The sequence below is a fragment of the Equus caballus genome, chromosome X (assembly GCF_041296265.1).
Source record: "Equus caballus isolate H_3958 breed thoroughbred chromosome X, TB-T2T, whole genome shotgun sequence".
Lineage (NCBI taxonomy): Eukaryota > Metazoa > Chordata > Mammalia > Perissodactyla > Equidae > Equus > Equus caballus.
The window spans coordinates 11864682-11881477 of NC_091715.1; the positions used below are offsets into that span (position 1 = coordinate 11864682).

The 16796-nt window shown below is 44.2% G+C and overlaps 1 protein-coding gene across 3 annotated transcripts in view; it reads left to right on the forward strand.

Moving 5' to 3' along the window:
* CA5B (carbonic anhydrase 5B) overlaps positions 1–16796 on the forward strand; it is a 38760-nt gene that overhangs the window by 5561 nt on the left and 16403 nt on the right. For 2 of the 3 annotated variants that reach the window (XM_001490349.5, XM_005614010.4), the window contains 2 exons: positions 4786–4980; positions 16108–16305. In XM_001490349.5, the coding sequence (XP_001490399.1) occupies positions 4839–4980; positions 16108–16305 (340 nt within the window). In that variant the 5' untranslated portion in view covers positions 4786–4838. Of the gene's footprint in view, positions 1–4720; positions 4981–16107; positions 16306–16796 lie in introns of all 3 variants that reach the window. The other variant, XM_070256955.1, reaches the window with a different exon arrangement.

The window sequence follows — 16796 nt, forward strand, 5'->3', positions numbered from 1 at the left end:
TATTATTTTAAAATTACTGCCATGAATCAGGTATAGTAATACAAAGCTCCCTAGTTAGGAATCCAAATTTTGTTTTAAGCCTTTATACTAATATCTGTGGAGAAGACACTCAGGATGCTAGATTCTTGGCAAGAGCACTTTTATGGCCGTTTTTCTTGCTTTTTCCTTTTTTTCCCTTCAGTCCTAGGAATTAGTGATGGGCTAGATATTCCTCAGAGGATTTGCAAGCTCTTTCAGATAAGGGAAATGGGGGGAACCTGAACTGCCTCTAGAGCTTCATTTCCAGTCTTGCAAGGATTTTCTAAGGACAATTGCTCTTGATTTCTCAGAAATTGGGTTGTAACTTAAATGACGTTGTAGGTTAAACTGCCTGTCCAACTGCATCACAAAGGCACAGAGAAACCATTTAAGTTTTCTCCAAGATGGAGTTTCTGGGGCATAACACATGCAATTGAAAGTGTTTCCAATTAGTTAAAGTGCACCTGAGGGGTGAGTCTCCCGAGATACTTGGGGCGTTCCCCATGGCAGTAAAGCTCGAGTCTGACTGACAGTGGGCCTAGAGAAGGGTGCAGAGCCCGACTGTGGGTGTCAGTATAGTTGTAAGATTTAGTCAAGTCCTGCTAGCCCAGGTGCTTAGTCCCTGAGCCAGCACCAGGCAAGCCAGGGAGGCAAGAGGCAAAGGCCTGGAGCAGACCAGAGGCCAGGGCTCCTAGTGCTCGGGTTGATAGTTAAGGTTCTTGGCGAAAGGTTTTCAAGTTTCAATTTTACAAAAGGTCCAGTTCTGCTGCTTGGGTCCAGCCCCAACTTAACCTCGACTTGGTGATAACAGAGGAGGTGACAAATGAAAAAGACAAAGAAGGGAAAGAGGTGATGAGGCCTCACCCTCATAGCCTTTTTCCAAAGGTTATCAAGATAAGGGTCACACAAACAACAGTTCCCAGGCAGGACAGTTTACAGAATAGATTAGAGGCCTCCCATTCCCATAACTGACTCAGTAGGCCCCTAAAATGCTCAACAGGTTCTTGACAGAAAACAAAATAGGATCCCAGATGTCAGTCAAATGACTTACAGAGGGGCCAAGCTGGAATCACTCCAGGTGCCCAAACAGATTAACAGAAACCAGGACCGCCAGGAGAGGGCACCTCACTTGGGGTTGCTGGGGTGATCAGGTCTGGAAGAGGAGAGCGCCCACAGGTGGAACGCAGAGTCTCCCAAACCAGAAAAGCGAGATTGTCAGGCTAATGACTGACCCAGGGTCTCATGGTGCCCCTGAAACCAGAGGAGAGAAGATACTCCGAAAGAGGATAAAAGATTGAAAGAGAGAGAAGGAAAAGAGGGAGACTTTAAGAAAGTTGGTTGGACTGGAGAGCGTTGGACCCTCTGAACACTGGAGTCCAAAACAGGTTAGGCTGTGGCCATTTATGTCCACATCTGAGCAGCCAGGCCAGTCTGGTGCCAACCTGTCCAATCTTCGACCGGGACTCAAGAAAGTCCCTTCAGGGTCACCGAAATGTTACTGGTGTACTGGGTCCTTGTTGTCCCTCAGGATGGAAATCAAGAGAGACAACAAATGGGAGTAGAAAAGTAAAAGTTGATTAGTTTGTGCACAGGAGAGGCACAAGGGAGCCAGTGCAGAAAGGAAAGGGGCAGGTGACTGGCTCATTAGGGAGCAGGATTGTGGGGCTTTTATTAGACCAAGGCTGGGGAGGAGGGCCTTGTCATGGCGTGAGACGTAGACTTGTGCTTGCGGCTGCGCTGTGGCATGTATCATTAGCGGGCTAGCTTTCCAGCCCTGGGTGTGATTTTTACTATGCTAATGGGGCTAGGGTCGCCTTCAGTGGACTCCTGGGTGCTAGAGCGCATGCGTAAGCCCAGGAAAGTCCCAAAACTGTGGAATTGGATCTTGGTGGCCTCTATCTGATTCTCCTAGCTTGCAGATTGGTTAGGGGCCTTATCATTTTAGGCCAGGGGACTTGCAGATGGCCCTGTCTCATTAGGCTGGTTCCTGTCTCCTTGTTACAGGTGTTGTAGCCTAGCATTAGCTAAATTGAGTTTCTGTTCATTTGGATTTTCCGGGAAGCCTGCTCGCCCGACCTTCCATGCTCGGTTCCGTCCTTGATTGCCTTTGACTGTTCCTTCACCATCTCTTGGCCTCCTTAATCACTCTATTTTGTCAGCCCCCCTCTATACGCCCGTTACTCCTGGGGAGAGGAGATTTTCCTTCTGTCTCTAGCCTCATGACCTCTCCTGAGCACCAGAGCTGCACTGCCGACTCTCTCCTAGACTTCTCCCCTCGCCTGCTCTCTTGGGGCCTCAAATCCAAGGTGGTTAGCAGTAAGAGTGCCATCTTCCCCTTCCCACCTGCTCCTCGCGCCAGGTTCTGCCTCTCTGTTCAGGGATCCGTCCTCATCCTACCACCAGCACCACTCCAGCTGTAAAATCACAAGGCCTTCCTCATCTCCTGTCCTTTTCTGTCTTCCAGTTGAGTGCCAAACCCTCTGTTTTTTACCAAAATGGTGATCTCTTGAATACAAAGTACCTTGTAGATCTCTTTTGTCACTGTCTAGTCCAGTGCTTCATAGTCTCTCACTTGGATTATTGGAGTTTCATTTTAAATTCCACATGCCCAAATCTGAGCTACTGATTTCCCGCCCAAAACCTTTCCACACACTGTCATCCTCACCTCAGTTCATGGCAACTGCATCCTTCCAGTTGCTTAGCCCAAGAATCTTCCAGTCATCCTTGACTCCTTCCTTTCACGTCTTATGGGGTGTATCTCCAAGATATAGGTAACACCCAATCACTTCTCACCACGTCCACTGTGACATCCTTACTTCCAGCGCCAGGACTATCCTGAATGATCTCTCTGCTTCTTTCCTGCCTCCCATCCCAGTCAGTTTCTAGGAGGGCGCCCTGAATGATCTTTTAAAACTGCAAATCAGATTCTGTCCTGCGGCACACAAACTCCGTTGTGTCCTCATTTCACTTAGAGCAATGGTTTGCAATCAGAGGTGACCCCTCCTTCTCCAAGGGACATCTGCAATGTCTGGAGACATTTTGGTTGTCACAGTTGAAGGGAGGGTGTCACCGGCATCTAGTGGGTAGAGACCAGGGATGCTGTTAAACGTCTTACAATGCACAGGACATCCCCCAAAACAAAGAGTTTTCTGGTCAAAAATGTCAACAATATCGAGGTTGAGAAACTGAGTTAGAGAAAAAACCTCGACAGTCGCCTAAAAGTCTGCTTGATCTGGCATCTATTACCTCTCAACCTCATCTCCTACTACCCTCCTCCTGGTTCACTCCATTCCTGCCATATTGGCCTCTTTACTGTCTGTTGCATGTGCCAGACAAGCTCCTGCCTCAGGGTCTTTGCACAGGCAATTTCCTCTGCCTGAAATACCCTTCCTCTTGATATCCATATGCATAACTAATTCCTGCAAGTCCTTCAATCCTTAGCTCAAATTTCACCTCACTAAGCTTCCTGTGAGCGATTTATTTAAAAATGCAATACCCCTTCCCATTGGCACTCCAAATTCACCTAACCCTAACCCTAATTCTAATGTGGTCAGGGTAGGCTTTGAGGAAGTGACGCTGGAGTGGATCATCTGAGGAGAGGGTAGGAATTAACCAGGCACAAATGGAGGTTGGTCAAGGGAAGGAGGAGCTTCTGCACAAGCCCTGAGGCTCGAGGGAGCATCAGGAGTTGGAAGATCCAAAGTGCACGTGGCTGGTGTGCAGGCAGGAGCGTGAAGTGGATGTGACGCTGAGAGATCAGCAGGGCCAGGGCACAGGGCCATGCAGCTGAACCGCACTCATGGTTGCTCGAATGGTGTCCTGAGCAGCTGTCTGAATGCATCTCAAGTAATCACTCTAAACTCTTTGAAATTTATAGTGGAGTGAATGTATAATCAAGAAAAAAAATTGTTTTTTCATTTCTGATCCTGTTTGCTCACTTATAACAAGGAAAGGAGTTTTCAGGAAAAGTGGATAAAGCAATATTGGGTGGGAGAGGAGAAGCATTCAAAGTTAACATTACCATGATTTCAGAACACTGTAGTGAATGCCTTACAAAGCATCATCTTCTGAGACTTTCACTGTGAACATGTGAGGGGTAGAGGGGTCATCAGTGCAGTCATATATTAATATTCAAATTGAATCTACCTGTAGAGTAGTTCAGGATTACCCTTCTCCATTTTCCCCGGGATTCAGGGACATAGCATTACACCTAAAACTGGCAAAGAGTCACAGAAAATATTTAAGCTTAGATTTCAAAACCGCCCATGACTATTTTGGCAGAATGTATCTTGGGGCTTTTTTTTAAGCAATCCCAATGCAGATTGATTTTTTTTATTCAGATTGCCTGGAGGGAACTTTAATCTTTGGTTACTTCTTACATATAAATATGCTGGACAATTAATTTGGATTTCAGGGAGTAAATGTTTTCTTGTTGTTTTTTTTTTTAAAAAAGAAACTGTAAACAGTCTTTTCATTCTTGTGGATAAAGAGAATCATTTCTCTGGACCTCTACTATTTGCCACCCCAAAGGGAAGGCAAGGCGCCTGAGTCAGTCATCCGGTCCCTGCCAGTGAGGTGACCAATGAGTTTGAGGAACAAGAGTGAATAAACTATTCACTCTCATTTGGGTCTCCCCGTCCCACCCCCCCCCCCCCCCCAGCCCCAGGTATACTAATAATCTGAATGTTGTTGTCCTACTTAGAGGTTTCCACATGCTGTCAGTCCCTATTGTTTACAGCTTTTCCTCCTCTGTCCTCCTGCCTCTAGGTTATTAGATTCCTGCAAGTTATTTGGGAACTGATCAAGATTTCAAGCTAAAGATGGAGTTAATGAATCGTCTGAGGGCCGTTCTTCAAGCCTCTCCATGCAAGTCACCGTGGAGAAGATTCCAGATTCCGAGGTCCATGCCAGTGAGGCCCTGCAGCCTCTACACCTGCACTTACAGAACCCGGAACCGAGCCTGTGAGTACACCGCTGCCTTAAAGACAGTGAAAGGCTGGTTGTTTCCTAGCAATCACGTGTGTGTTAAGTGTTTGCGGGTACTATGTCAGTGGCATTCCAGAGTGGGATTATATGCCATAAAAACTGAAAATAGCTACTTGTTTCTCTATTTGTCTTCTAAAATGTGGAAAGTTCTTTTTTTCCTAGCTTTATTGAGATGTAATTGACATTTAACATTGTGTAAGTCTAAGGTGTGCCATGTGATGATTTGAAACACACACGTATTGCAAAATGATTACCACAATAAGGTTTAGAAAGATCTTTTCTTGACCAATTTTAATATGTTAGAATGATGTCATGCAGAAGGAAGACAAGGGAGATGTCCCGGTTTCAAATACTTTGGGACCTGCTCTTTACTGTTTGTTGTTAGCAATAGTCTCCTTACTAATGTTGATCCAGAAACTGAGAATTATTTCTTTGAATCTTAACGTTCTGGAAGTTGCATATTAATGTTTGCAAGCTCAGTAGCTTCATGCTCTGGAATATTTCATCCCTAGTTACAAATTGCAGTTACTTCTAGCTGACCACTTTGCCACGTGTGTGCTCTGCTGTAAACGCAGAAGAACAAGTGAGGCAGCACATGGTCTTCCCTGGAACCTCTCGATCTCCTTCCCCTCCTGAAATACAAGTTACCGTCCATGTCCATGTGCAAGGATTCTCCACCGAGACACTGCTGACTGGGGCGTGGGTCATTCTGTGTTGTCAGGGGACTGTAGTGTGCGCTGTAGGATGTTTAGCAGCATCCCTGGCCTCTACCCGCTAGATGCCAGTAGTACCCCCCACAGCTATAATAACCAAAATGTCCGCAGACATTACCAAATGGGCTCTGGGGGACAAAATTGCCCCTGGTTAAGAACCATTGAGATGATAAGTAGATAATGTGTGTATTTGTGGAGAGATGAGTCTGAGTTTGTGGAGAGATGAAATGGGTAAGTATAGCAGTAACGAGGAATTTTTTCATCTTTTCAATTATTTTAAGGGAACTGATACAATGTGTTCAAATGTTGGCTTCCTTCTAGATCTAGGTTTCTGCACTTTTTCTCTTTGGGTTTGCTCTCTTTTGACCCCATATGCACATAATTAAACAAATAGTTAAGAAAGGAATGCTTGTAAATTAGTAATACTAATCTAGCTAAATCCAAGGACTTGAAGCTGCTCCATAAATATATTTTTATTGTAAGTTTACTTTGTTTCCTCTAACATTGACTCATTGAAATGAACTGGCCAGAGTCATAATAAATTTCTGGTTGCTGGGTGTGGCTTCCTACCAGCAGGCCCACATCCTACTTGGACTGGCTCATTTTCGATGCTGGCACTTTGCGGTCTAAGGCTTAAAGTGGAAAAAAATAGTCATATTTAGCTAGTGACTAAAGTTTTACTTTTTTTTAACAGGAAGTTGAAAGTTAAAGGTCTCAAATCCAATATGCTTGTCTTTTGGATAATTTGCTCCTTTTAGTGTTAACAAAAACAAAAAGCAGTGGTGGCTTGGGGATGTGGGGGCTTCCCTTGATTAATTTTCCACATCAGATGTTCTTGTTTGTAAGTTGCTAAGAAAAACAAGTGCCAGTCATAATTTGATTTTGTTTTTGGCAATTTCACTGCCCCTCCCTGTTTTCACTGAGGAGAATATCATGGTCTCTGTACCCTGGGCCACTGAGCATATCCTGTTCCTAAATCCCAGAGGCTCATCTGAGAAGTCTGACAATATTCTTTGTTTCTGGAAGCTCAGTACCCCAGCAGAAGGCCCAGTGTACACTTGTGACCAAGAATGACCCAAGATTGAGAGAGAGAAAAGATAACGTCTATAGGCCTTAGCTAGCACCTGCCACACAGTGAGGACTCAGTGTTGGCAGCTACTTCTGCTACTATGATTGTTAACATCATCGTCTTTATCGCCATCATAGGCTCAGTGCCTCCCTCACATGTCTTTTACAAAGGGTAACTTCTATTTGGTTTTCAGAGTTTCTCCTATGTCTGCTGTTTCTTAAAAATAACCAGCCTAAAATAATCCTTATGCCAAAGGCACATATTTTAGAGTGATAAATTCTGCTCCCCTACAATGGATGCATGTCGTTATACGTTTGTCCAAACCCATAGAATTACAATACCAAGAGTGAATCCTCATGTAAACTATGGACTCCAGGTGATTACGATGTGTCAGTGTAGATTCCACAATTGTAACCAATGTCCCACTCTGATGGGGGATGTTGATGACAGGGGAGGCTATGTGTGTGGGGGCACAGTGTGTATATGGGAAATCTCTGTACTATAAATAAATAAAGTCTTTTTAAAAAATTAAGCATGAGATCTTAGATCATAAGAAAATTAATTTAATAATGTTAATTCTTAATTTAATGAAATATAAAGAATATCATCTAGAATGGAAGTGGTACATATTTATTTGTTATTATTCCAGTAATTCTTAATATTCATGATCTCTCTACTTTTAGAAAGAAGAGAAACATTTCTTTTTAGGATAACTTGGAATAGAATGGCATTGTGTAAAATGTAGCTAACTACTAGCCCTAATAAGTATTTACCTGTAAATTTATTATTTATTTTTTTAAAGATTTTATTTCTCCTTCTTCTCCCCAAAGCCCCCCGGTACATAGTTGTATATTTCAGTTGTGGGTCCTTCTAGTTGTGGCATGTGGGATGCCGCCTCAGCGTGGCTTGACGAGCCATGCTAGGTCCACGCCCAGGATCCGAACCTGCAAAACCCTGGGCTGCCGCAGCAGAGTGTGCCAACTGAACCACTAGGCCACAGGGCCGGCCCCTACCTGTAAATTTAAATTCATTAAAATTTTACGGCCAGAAGTGCTGAGCACTTACCATATTAGTCCTTTCCATCATCAGAGAAAGTTCTATTTGACAGTGCTGATCTATATTATAACTGAGCTGTGTTATAAAGTTCTTCTGTCATTCCTCCAGTTAATTTTGAAGAACAATAGTATCGAGAGGCTTCTTTTGCTGTTTCTTCACGAAAAACTCTGCTCATTCCTAAATAATCTAGACTCAGGATGCCCCAGATTGAGTCTTTCATTAACATCCAAATAACCTTGAGAAACATTGGGAAGATCAAGAGCCCGCTGGAATTGTATTAAGGGCCTCAGGGGAATCTGCAGGTACAAGGAACTGACAAATAGCCCTGAACTGACCACCAGGAAGCTGCATGTGTATGCTGTGCTTATCTGGGCTCCGCATCAAGGATCCTTTTACAGCCCTGATGCTCTGAGAAGACAATTTGTGATTCTGTGATCATCCTCAGCAACGTCATATGGAGGGTCCCTGGGTATCCTGTCACTGTGCTAAGCCCTAGGCCTACCAGGATGGTCTTCAGTTAGATGAGAGAACAGCGCATCTCAGGAAAAAGGACGGTACAGGGCAAGGCAGGGGAGAAAAAGCTCATGAGGGTATAGAGCAACCATGTCTAGGAGATAAGTAATGTGAGCCACAAATACGAGCCATATAGGCAATTCTATATTATCTAATAACCACATTTAAAAGAGAACAAATAGTATGTCAATTATACCTCAGTACAACTTGGGGGGGAGGAAGAATAAATAAATTTAGTTGATTTGTGAAATTATTTCTACTAATATAGCAAATATATGTGAAAAAGTTATAGGTGAAATTAATTTTACTAATCTATTTTATTTAACCCAATATATCCAGAATATTATCACTTTAAAATGAAATGAATATGTGAAATATTTTCCATTCTTTGTTTTGTGCCAAGTCTTCAAAGTTCCTAGGTGTTTTACATTTATAGCACATTTCACTGGCAACATGGGGTGAGTGGCTACCACATTAGACAGTGCGGGTACAGAGTGGTTGCCGAGGAGTAACAGCAGATGAAGGGATGCTTAATGTAATGTGGGGTTGTTGGAGAAGGGGCGTCAACTGACCTTGAGAGCCTGGTAGGATTTTATGAAATGAAAGGAGCAGGCAGATGCGATCATGTGAATGCAGGAGATGTTCTGGCGTAAACCTGCTTGCCTGGTCGGAGAGAAGATGGGTGTGAGGTAAGGGGAGAGAGCCTTGGTATTGATACCGAACCTCCTAATCTCAAGTTTGTGTGCCCAATGCACAGCAAACGAAACACTGAGACATAGTGCTTGGAGATGGAGAAAGACTTATTCAAATTGGCCAAAATGAGTAGGTGGGAGCTTGGGTTCGCTCAAATCCACCTCCCCAAGAACAGAAAGCAGGGGGGTTTTTTGGAGCTATGGGGCTTGGCAGGAGGAGCTCCGGGAAAACAAAGGGTCACTCCCGATAAGCCCCTGGGCAATCTGACTTCTGGGCTTCAGTGGCTGTAGAGGCCAGCCACCAGGTGATTGCAACCTCCCCCAAGGCATTCTCTTTCTTCTGCAACACAGCTCACAAATGCTCTGGAAAACAAGCTCACAACTCCTCGAGACCCCTGAGTCACCTCTCAAGTTAAACAGGAAAACAGCAAATTGCTTCAATATCTACAGTAACCCTTAGGTACCTGGCTTCAGTATGACTTGTTTGGTTTTCTCTCTCAGTAAAACAGGCATTAAGTGCTTCCTTTGTGCCTGGTACTGAGTTCAGCCTTGGGGCTGTAGAAATAGTACAGGCCCTAAGGGCTTGGAGTGACACAGATCCTTTGAGCAGATAAAGCAAATACACATGACATGAGTAATGCTTGGATGCTAAATGGTGTGAGAGTGACTGCAGTGTGAGTTCAGAAGAAGGAAAGATCAGAGTGGTTGGAGAAAATGTCACTGATGCAAGCTTGGTGAGTCGAGGAGTCGAAAGACGTCTTGGACTCTCAAGGTCTGCCAGTAGTTCTCTCTTATTCAGAGAATAGCATGGAGACAGGACCCATGGGTAGTGAAGAGCTGCAATGTGTTGAGGGTTAGAGCGAAATTTATAAGGCATAGGTGTGTGAGTTATTTCTTTACAAGACAAAGGAAAGATCATGAAAAAAACTGTTAAAATGGTATCAGTGCAGGTGGGGTCTGGTTAATGGGTGGTCCTATAACTTTGGATGGAAATCGGGTCGATCAGGTCAGGATGTCCTGTGCTTCCCGGAGGATGATATAGATCATCGGTATGTAGGGCAGGACACCTTGGACTTCTCTCCTTGGGGCAGGAGCAGCCTTGATCCTCATCATCAAGACCAGAATTTGGGAAGACGGAGTAGAGAGAAGTGAGGAAGAAGGAAAAACAACCGAGAGGCATCGTGTGAAGTCTGGAGTGTAAAGGTCTAAACTAGGTTGGTGGTCATGAGCAAGGCAAGGAAGAGAGAAACCTGAAAGATTTTTAAAGAAAATATAATGTGGTGATCAATGAGGTCCTAGGAAATAAAGCAAGAAGGAGAACGAAACCTTTTCATCAATGCTCTTTATCTTCATTCAGTCCACAAGCCAGCTCAGTTCTGGATTGCAGAGCAGTGGAGAAGCAGTTAATTAAGTATAGATGTGTAGAGGAGGAGAAATAATTTTCCCTCTATCCTTCTGAGTCCTAGGCTGAGACATCTGTAATAAAAGATTAACAAGAGAAAAACATAAGTCTGTTAACATGTATACCTCATATACACATGGGAGAGACCCAGGAAAACTGAGTGACTCCCTGAATTGGTCCAAGCCACCACTGATATCGGCTCAACACAAGGTTGACATAAGGGAAGCCATTTTGTAGGAAAAAACCCATATTGTGACTTTGAATGACCTCTGAGTAACTATCCCAGACAAGCTCTGTAGATTTTCCGGCCCCTCCCAGCTGCTTTAAGATGGTAACTTTTGTTCTTTTGAGTTCCTTAGGAATGTAGGAATGTGATAATCCCAGGCAGAGAGCCTCTGCTGATAACCATAATCAGTGACAACTGAAAGATCAGGGTATAGGGCAGCTGCTCCATTCTCTGATGCATATCCAGTAAAACAAGGGACTATCAGGAACTGGGACCAGATGTCTGCCCCACCCTGAGACCAGCCATCTCCCCCACCTGGAGACTGGCCCTGTATATAACTGGCCTGTAGGCTTTGTTCTGTGAGATGCTTCTTTTGGACATGAGTCAGCCATCTTCCCTCTTGCCAGCAAGCTGTAATAAAGTCCTTTCTCTCCTACTGATGCGGGGTCGGTGAGCCGAGGAGTCGAAAGAAAGATTTCTTGGACTCTCAAGATCTGGCAGTAGTGCTCTTTTATTTAGAGAATAGTGTGGAATAGCATGGGGACAGGACCCATGGGCAGTCAGGCTGCTGCGTGGGGACAGGGCCCACGGGCAGGAGGAGCCGCTGCTGCTGCCCTGAGTTGAGGGTTAGGGCTAATTTTATAAGGCATGGGTATGTGAGTCATCTCTTTACAAGACAAAGGAAAGAACATGAAAAAAGTTAAAATGGTTTCAGTGCAGGTGGGGTCTGGTCATTGGGTGATCCCATGACTTTTAGACAAGAATCAAATCGGATTAAGTAAAGGTCAGAAGCCACCACCCTAAATCAGTTACATGAGATTGCCAGACAGTAACCAACTTAAGTTCTTGCCTTCCCCATTAAGAGTTTCTAGAGACAAGGTCATCTCCTTTCTTCTTCCTGGTACAGAGAGGGAGGCACCTTTTACAGATAGAGATTTACCTTACAAATGTAAATGTGTCCTAACAAAGGGCAAGTTCCATTCCTCAGAGCCTCCTTCCCTGTCCCAGTTTATCAAAAGCAATCAGCCTCAAATAATCCTGATCCCAAAGAGACATATCTTGGGGTGGCCAATTTCAGGTCCCTACAAGGTCATCCCCCCTTCCTTCACAAATGCAAATATCTCTCAAAGAGCAAGCAAATTCCAGTCCTCGGAGCCTGCTTCTCATCTGCAGTTTTAAAAGTAACCAGCCTAAAATCCTCATCACTACCACCTTGCCTCCTGACTGTTGGCATGTCTTGTGGCGCACAGACGAGCCCACTTGGGTAGTAACACCACCTTAAATACCATCTTCAGCTAAAGAGGAAAGAAATATATGGGGAGGTGGAGGGGAGGCCAATTATGGGAGGCGACCAGGCAAAGCTCAGTAAACAAGGTAAGGTTGTTATGCAGATTTAAATCCTGCCTTCTCCACTGAAACAGAAGAGTTTCTGGTGATTTAGTCATCCTCCTCTTCCTGGTAGGGAGAGGGAGACACCCTTACAAATGGAGATTTCCCTCATAAATGTAAATGTCTCTTACAAAAGATTAACTTCTACTCTTGTTTTCCGAGCTTTTCCTGTCTCTGGTGTTTCCAAAATAATCAGCTCAAAATAATCCTTATGCCAAAGAGGCGTATTTGAGGGTGGCATATTCTGCCCCCCTTCACCATCCCAAAATATACGTCGCTGGCATAAGGATTATTTTGAGAAACTGCAGACACAGGAGAAGCTCTGGAAACAGTAGAAGTGACCCTTTTGTAAGGGAAATTTACATTAGAAAGGGGCCTGTACCAGGAAGAGGGCTGTTACCAGAGATGGCTTTTTCACCTGAGAGACTTCGGCATGGCGGAGCAAACTCTCTTTACGATACATTTCCTCTTCTCACCTTCCTGTGAAATTCCTTCCTCCCCTTTCAAGCCCCAGACTCCTGTCCCTCTCCTTAGCTCAGGTGTATCAGCCTCAATTGCCTGGCTGCCTTTTGAGTCTCATATCTTTGTGGGGCTCCCATAAGTAAGTAGGGAATTAAAATTTTTTCCTCCTGTTAATCTGTCTTACAGGTGGGTCTCAAGTAAGGTTTTCTTCTCCTATCGTGGCATATTCTGCTACCCTTCATATGCGTACAATCATAACCATACCTGTTTAATGTTTTGAAGGAAAAGATCAGAGTGCTATGATTAAAAATTAAAAGGGGTCATATCATAAGGGGGTAGTCAAAAAAAGTTTCACTGAGGAGGTGCCACTTAAGCCCAGGACCTAAAGATAATAGGAGCCGGCCTTGAGCTGAATGAGGGGCAATTGATTTCTGAGGAGGAGGAGCAGGAACTGAGGAGGAAAGGCAGGAATGCAATTTCCACATTTCTAGGGCTGAAAGAGGAAGACCTCCACCCGCCTCAGGCTGGAGACGGGGTAGTCCAAGCACAAGATAAATCAGAGTCAGGACTAGTCGTAGAAATAAATGAGAACTAAAACCGAGCATATCCTCACTATGGAATCTAAAGGGCGTTTGTTATTGACACCTTCCTAATGGCAGCATGGCATCACTCACTTAAACCATGGTCGATAAAATCACTCTATTTCATTTTCCTCAAACAAGAAGAACCTGAAAATGAAGGCTCTGTGGTCAGAACACTTAATCATCTTCCTGTTTTGAGGGACAGTATGAGCAACTACGAAGAAATCATTTCAATCTGCATTTGGTTAAAATGGCAGAAGAGGAAGGGAGGAGAGAACAAAAATGTGAATTTATCTTTAGCAAAACAAGCCCTTGGCAAAAGCTGGCTTCACTAAGGGGACAGTGACCAAGGGCCCCCCTAGTGGGGAAATGGTCTGGGTTTGTAAAGAAGGAGGTCGTGGGGGGCAAGTGGAGAAAACCTTCTGGAAGCCGAACTTCTGAACTGAAGGGCATCAAGTGATAGGAGTGTTATGGTCATAAAAGAGCAATTGGAGGAATAGGCCTGGTTTTCTTGGGCTGGTGTTTGTGTGGGTGTGAGAGTAGATTCTGGCCATTACGTGAAGGAAGTGGGGAACGATGGAGGGTGAAAGAGGGCATCGTGTCAGGCATCTGCTTATTATTCCACCTCTCCCCTGGTCTTCACAGGAGACCCTCGTAAATTGCTTTTGAAGGGTGATTCTCAAATCCTCAGCCACGGTCTGAGTATCTCAGAGAGGAAGAGGGGGCAAGGTCTCTTTGTGCTGGGCATCTTTAAATCTGAATCAGGGCTGTTCTAGGGGTTTCTGGAAGTTTAAAGATATCACATAATTACTCAAATACAGCTTTTCATCCCAACACTAGCAGTTGAATAATCAATACTCAAATTAAAGGGCCTATATTGACTAAGGCACTACAGGGCAACAAAAAAGGAGGGAGATATGGCTCCTGCCTGCAAGGAATTTGCGTTCTAATCCAATTATAGTGTGACTTTATTGTACCGACTCATATGCATTTTCCATTTTAGATTTCTGAAAAAGTTCTTGTTCTTCACAAGTTCTTTTATACTAAGGGAGAAAACCCAAAACATTGGATTTGGACCTCCCTAGAGATGAGTACTGCGTTATATGAAAAAATAGAAAGAAAAAAGAGAATACTCTGAATTTGCCTATAGCTTTTTAGCTGTAGACCAAGATTTCTCAACTTTGGCATTATTGACATTTGGGGCCAGATAAATCTTCCTTGTGGGAGCCAGTCCTGTGAATTGTAGGATGTTTAGCTGCATCCCTGGCCTCTGCCCACTAGATGTCAGTAACGCTCTCCTCCAGTTGTGACAACCAGCAGTCTCCAGACATTGCCAACTGTCCCCTGGGGGGGCACAAAATCACTTCCTCCCTTGAAAACCACTGATCTAGAAACTGCCTGGAGAGCTCTATATCTATACTACTGGTGCACTTTTCCCAAAAAAGCAAAACAAAATAAGGTTAAGATCTTGAACTTGAACGTCCAGCTTTGGGCAACTACCTCAGGAAGAGATGTCTCCTCTATAAGAGTAAACAAGAGGCAGGTTTCTGGCTTTTTTAGTGGAAAGTGGAGTGCCAGTGACCCTGGCATACACAGGGGTTTTGACTGGGTAGCAGCTGCCCTGTCACTTTCTCAAATCCTTTGACTCATTCTTAGTAGTGGGGTGAGGTACAGAGGGTCGTTGGTCATGATTTATCTCCATTCATATTTCCTCTAGTTTTCCTGTTGGTCTTGGTTCCCATCCGTGGTGTTTCTAAAGGGCAGAGAACTGCACCACCCAAATTATACACGTGGGTTCTGTCCATCATGCATGGATGTCTCAACAGCTCTATCTGTGTTACAGGAAGTCCGCTGAGATTTATCAGGACTTGCCACAAAGACCTGGTGCTTGACTCTTGGGTAGAAAAATCATCATCAGTGATGTCATCACTGTGGGTGCCATGTGGGACAAGTTGTGCATGTACACCTTCATATATAATGTCCATAGCTGTGCACGTGACAAACAGAACTCCAGGGACCTTAGCAATGCTGATTCTCTGCCCAGGTTTTGCAGGATGGCTGCCTTGTGCTCACAGTTCGCTTACATGGGAGGTAAACTCAGCAGACGCACTTCTATGGGACCGTATAATCCCTCCTATGGGATCAATGTCCCTGTGTCTCTTCCCTCTGACATACTTCACTGCTGTGATTCAGGAAGGGTCTGAGTCTCTCCTTAAGGGTTAGGGGTCTCTGTGTCCCCTATTTTCCTCTTTCTCCTCCATGGTGTGACATGGCCCCAAAACCCTGAACATCTTACTTAGACTTCTCAAATTAAGAAGAAATTACTCCTTTCCTTCCCAGATTCATCGGTATCTTTCTTAATTCTTTCAAAACCCTAGAGTGTGTCCCCATCTCAACCGGAAGCCTATAATATTACATTGTGTCTAGGATTCCAGAAATTTCAAAACAGCAAGCTAGATTACAGGATGCATGCTACGCAAGCCTTTATTTCTACTAGCCAACCAATTAAAACCTTACCATGCTTGGTTGAACGTTCTGTCCAAAAATTCTTCCTCCTCTTCCCTCATTTCCTTTGTTGAAAATAAGTTCAGTACTGAAAATGTCATTAATTTGTATTTGTATTTAAAGCTGGCTTGGCAGGTTGGGCTCCGAAAATTATCAATAAAGAGAAGGAACTCGTTTGAGAATAGCCTATTCCACATGGCGCTCGTCTCCACGCATTTTGCTGTTATCGCAGGACTGGGTGTCACTCGGTTTAGGTGAAATTAGAAGGTCACCTGAGATGCTTTAGCTTGATGAGACAGCAGAAGGCCGCTTCTCTACAAGCTGCTCTCTGACCGCTTTGTCTTCTGCCTTGGTCAGTCATTTATGCCCCTGAGCAGCTAATTCCTAAGACTTCAATTCCATCGGCCTCGACAGGCTCTCCGCAACTGGAATTGCCTGGTGTGTGATCCCAGATAGTGGACATCTTGGTGATAGCCCGGATGTGCTTTCTCCTAGTGCACCCACTCTGGGAGAGCGTGGACCTGGTCCCGGCAGGCGAGCGCCAGTCGCCCATCAACATCCGGTGGAGGGACAGCGTGTATGATCCTGGCTTAAAACCGCTCACCATCTCTTATGACCCGGCCACCTGCCTCCACATCTGGAATAACGGGTACTCTTTCCTCGTGGAATTTGAAGACTCTACAGATAAATCAGGTGAGAGCCAGACTGGTGTTCTTGTCTGGAGTTAAAGGGACAGTTTCTTGTCAGCAGAGGCCATATCACACTGCCTCCATGCGAGCATGAATCTCCTGTTAGCAGTGGCATGGCACTCATTGAACTGACTTTGCCAGTATATGAAAAAAGTTCCTTCTAGTTTTTAATGCACATTTTCTTCTATTAGTATAGGTAGTATTTCCTATCAATAAATATGTATATCTTTATGTATAAATTCTATAATTGATATAGAAGATAGGGTGTGAAATTAAAGCTTTGTCTGAAATTTATTTTGTATGTAGCTATTGAATATGTACTAGTTTTCTCTGCTTGCTGACTTTACAAGACACTTTTATACTAAATAATCAGATTTAGCTGATCAGATTGCAATATCTTTGAAATGGGGCAAAAAGAATATTCATGTGTGCATGAGGTTACAGTCTTAACTAGTTAGACTAGTCATATATTAGAAAAATGGAAACTCGTGTTCT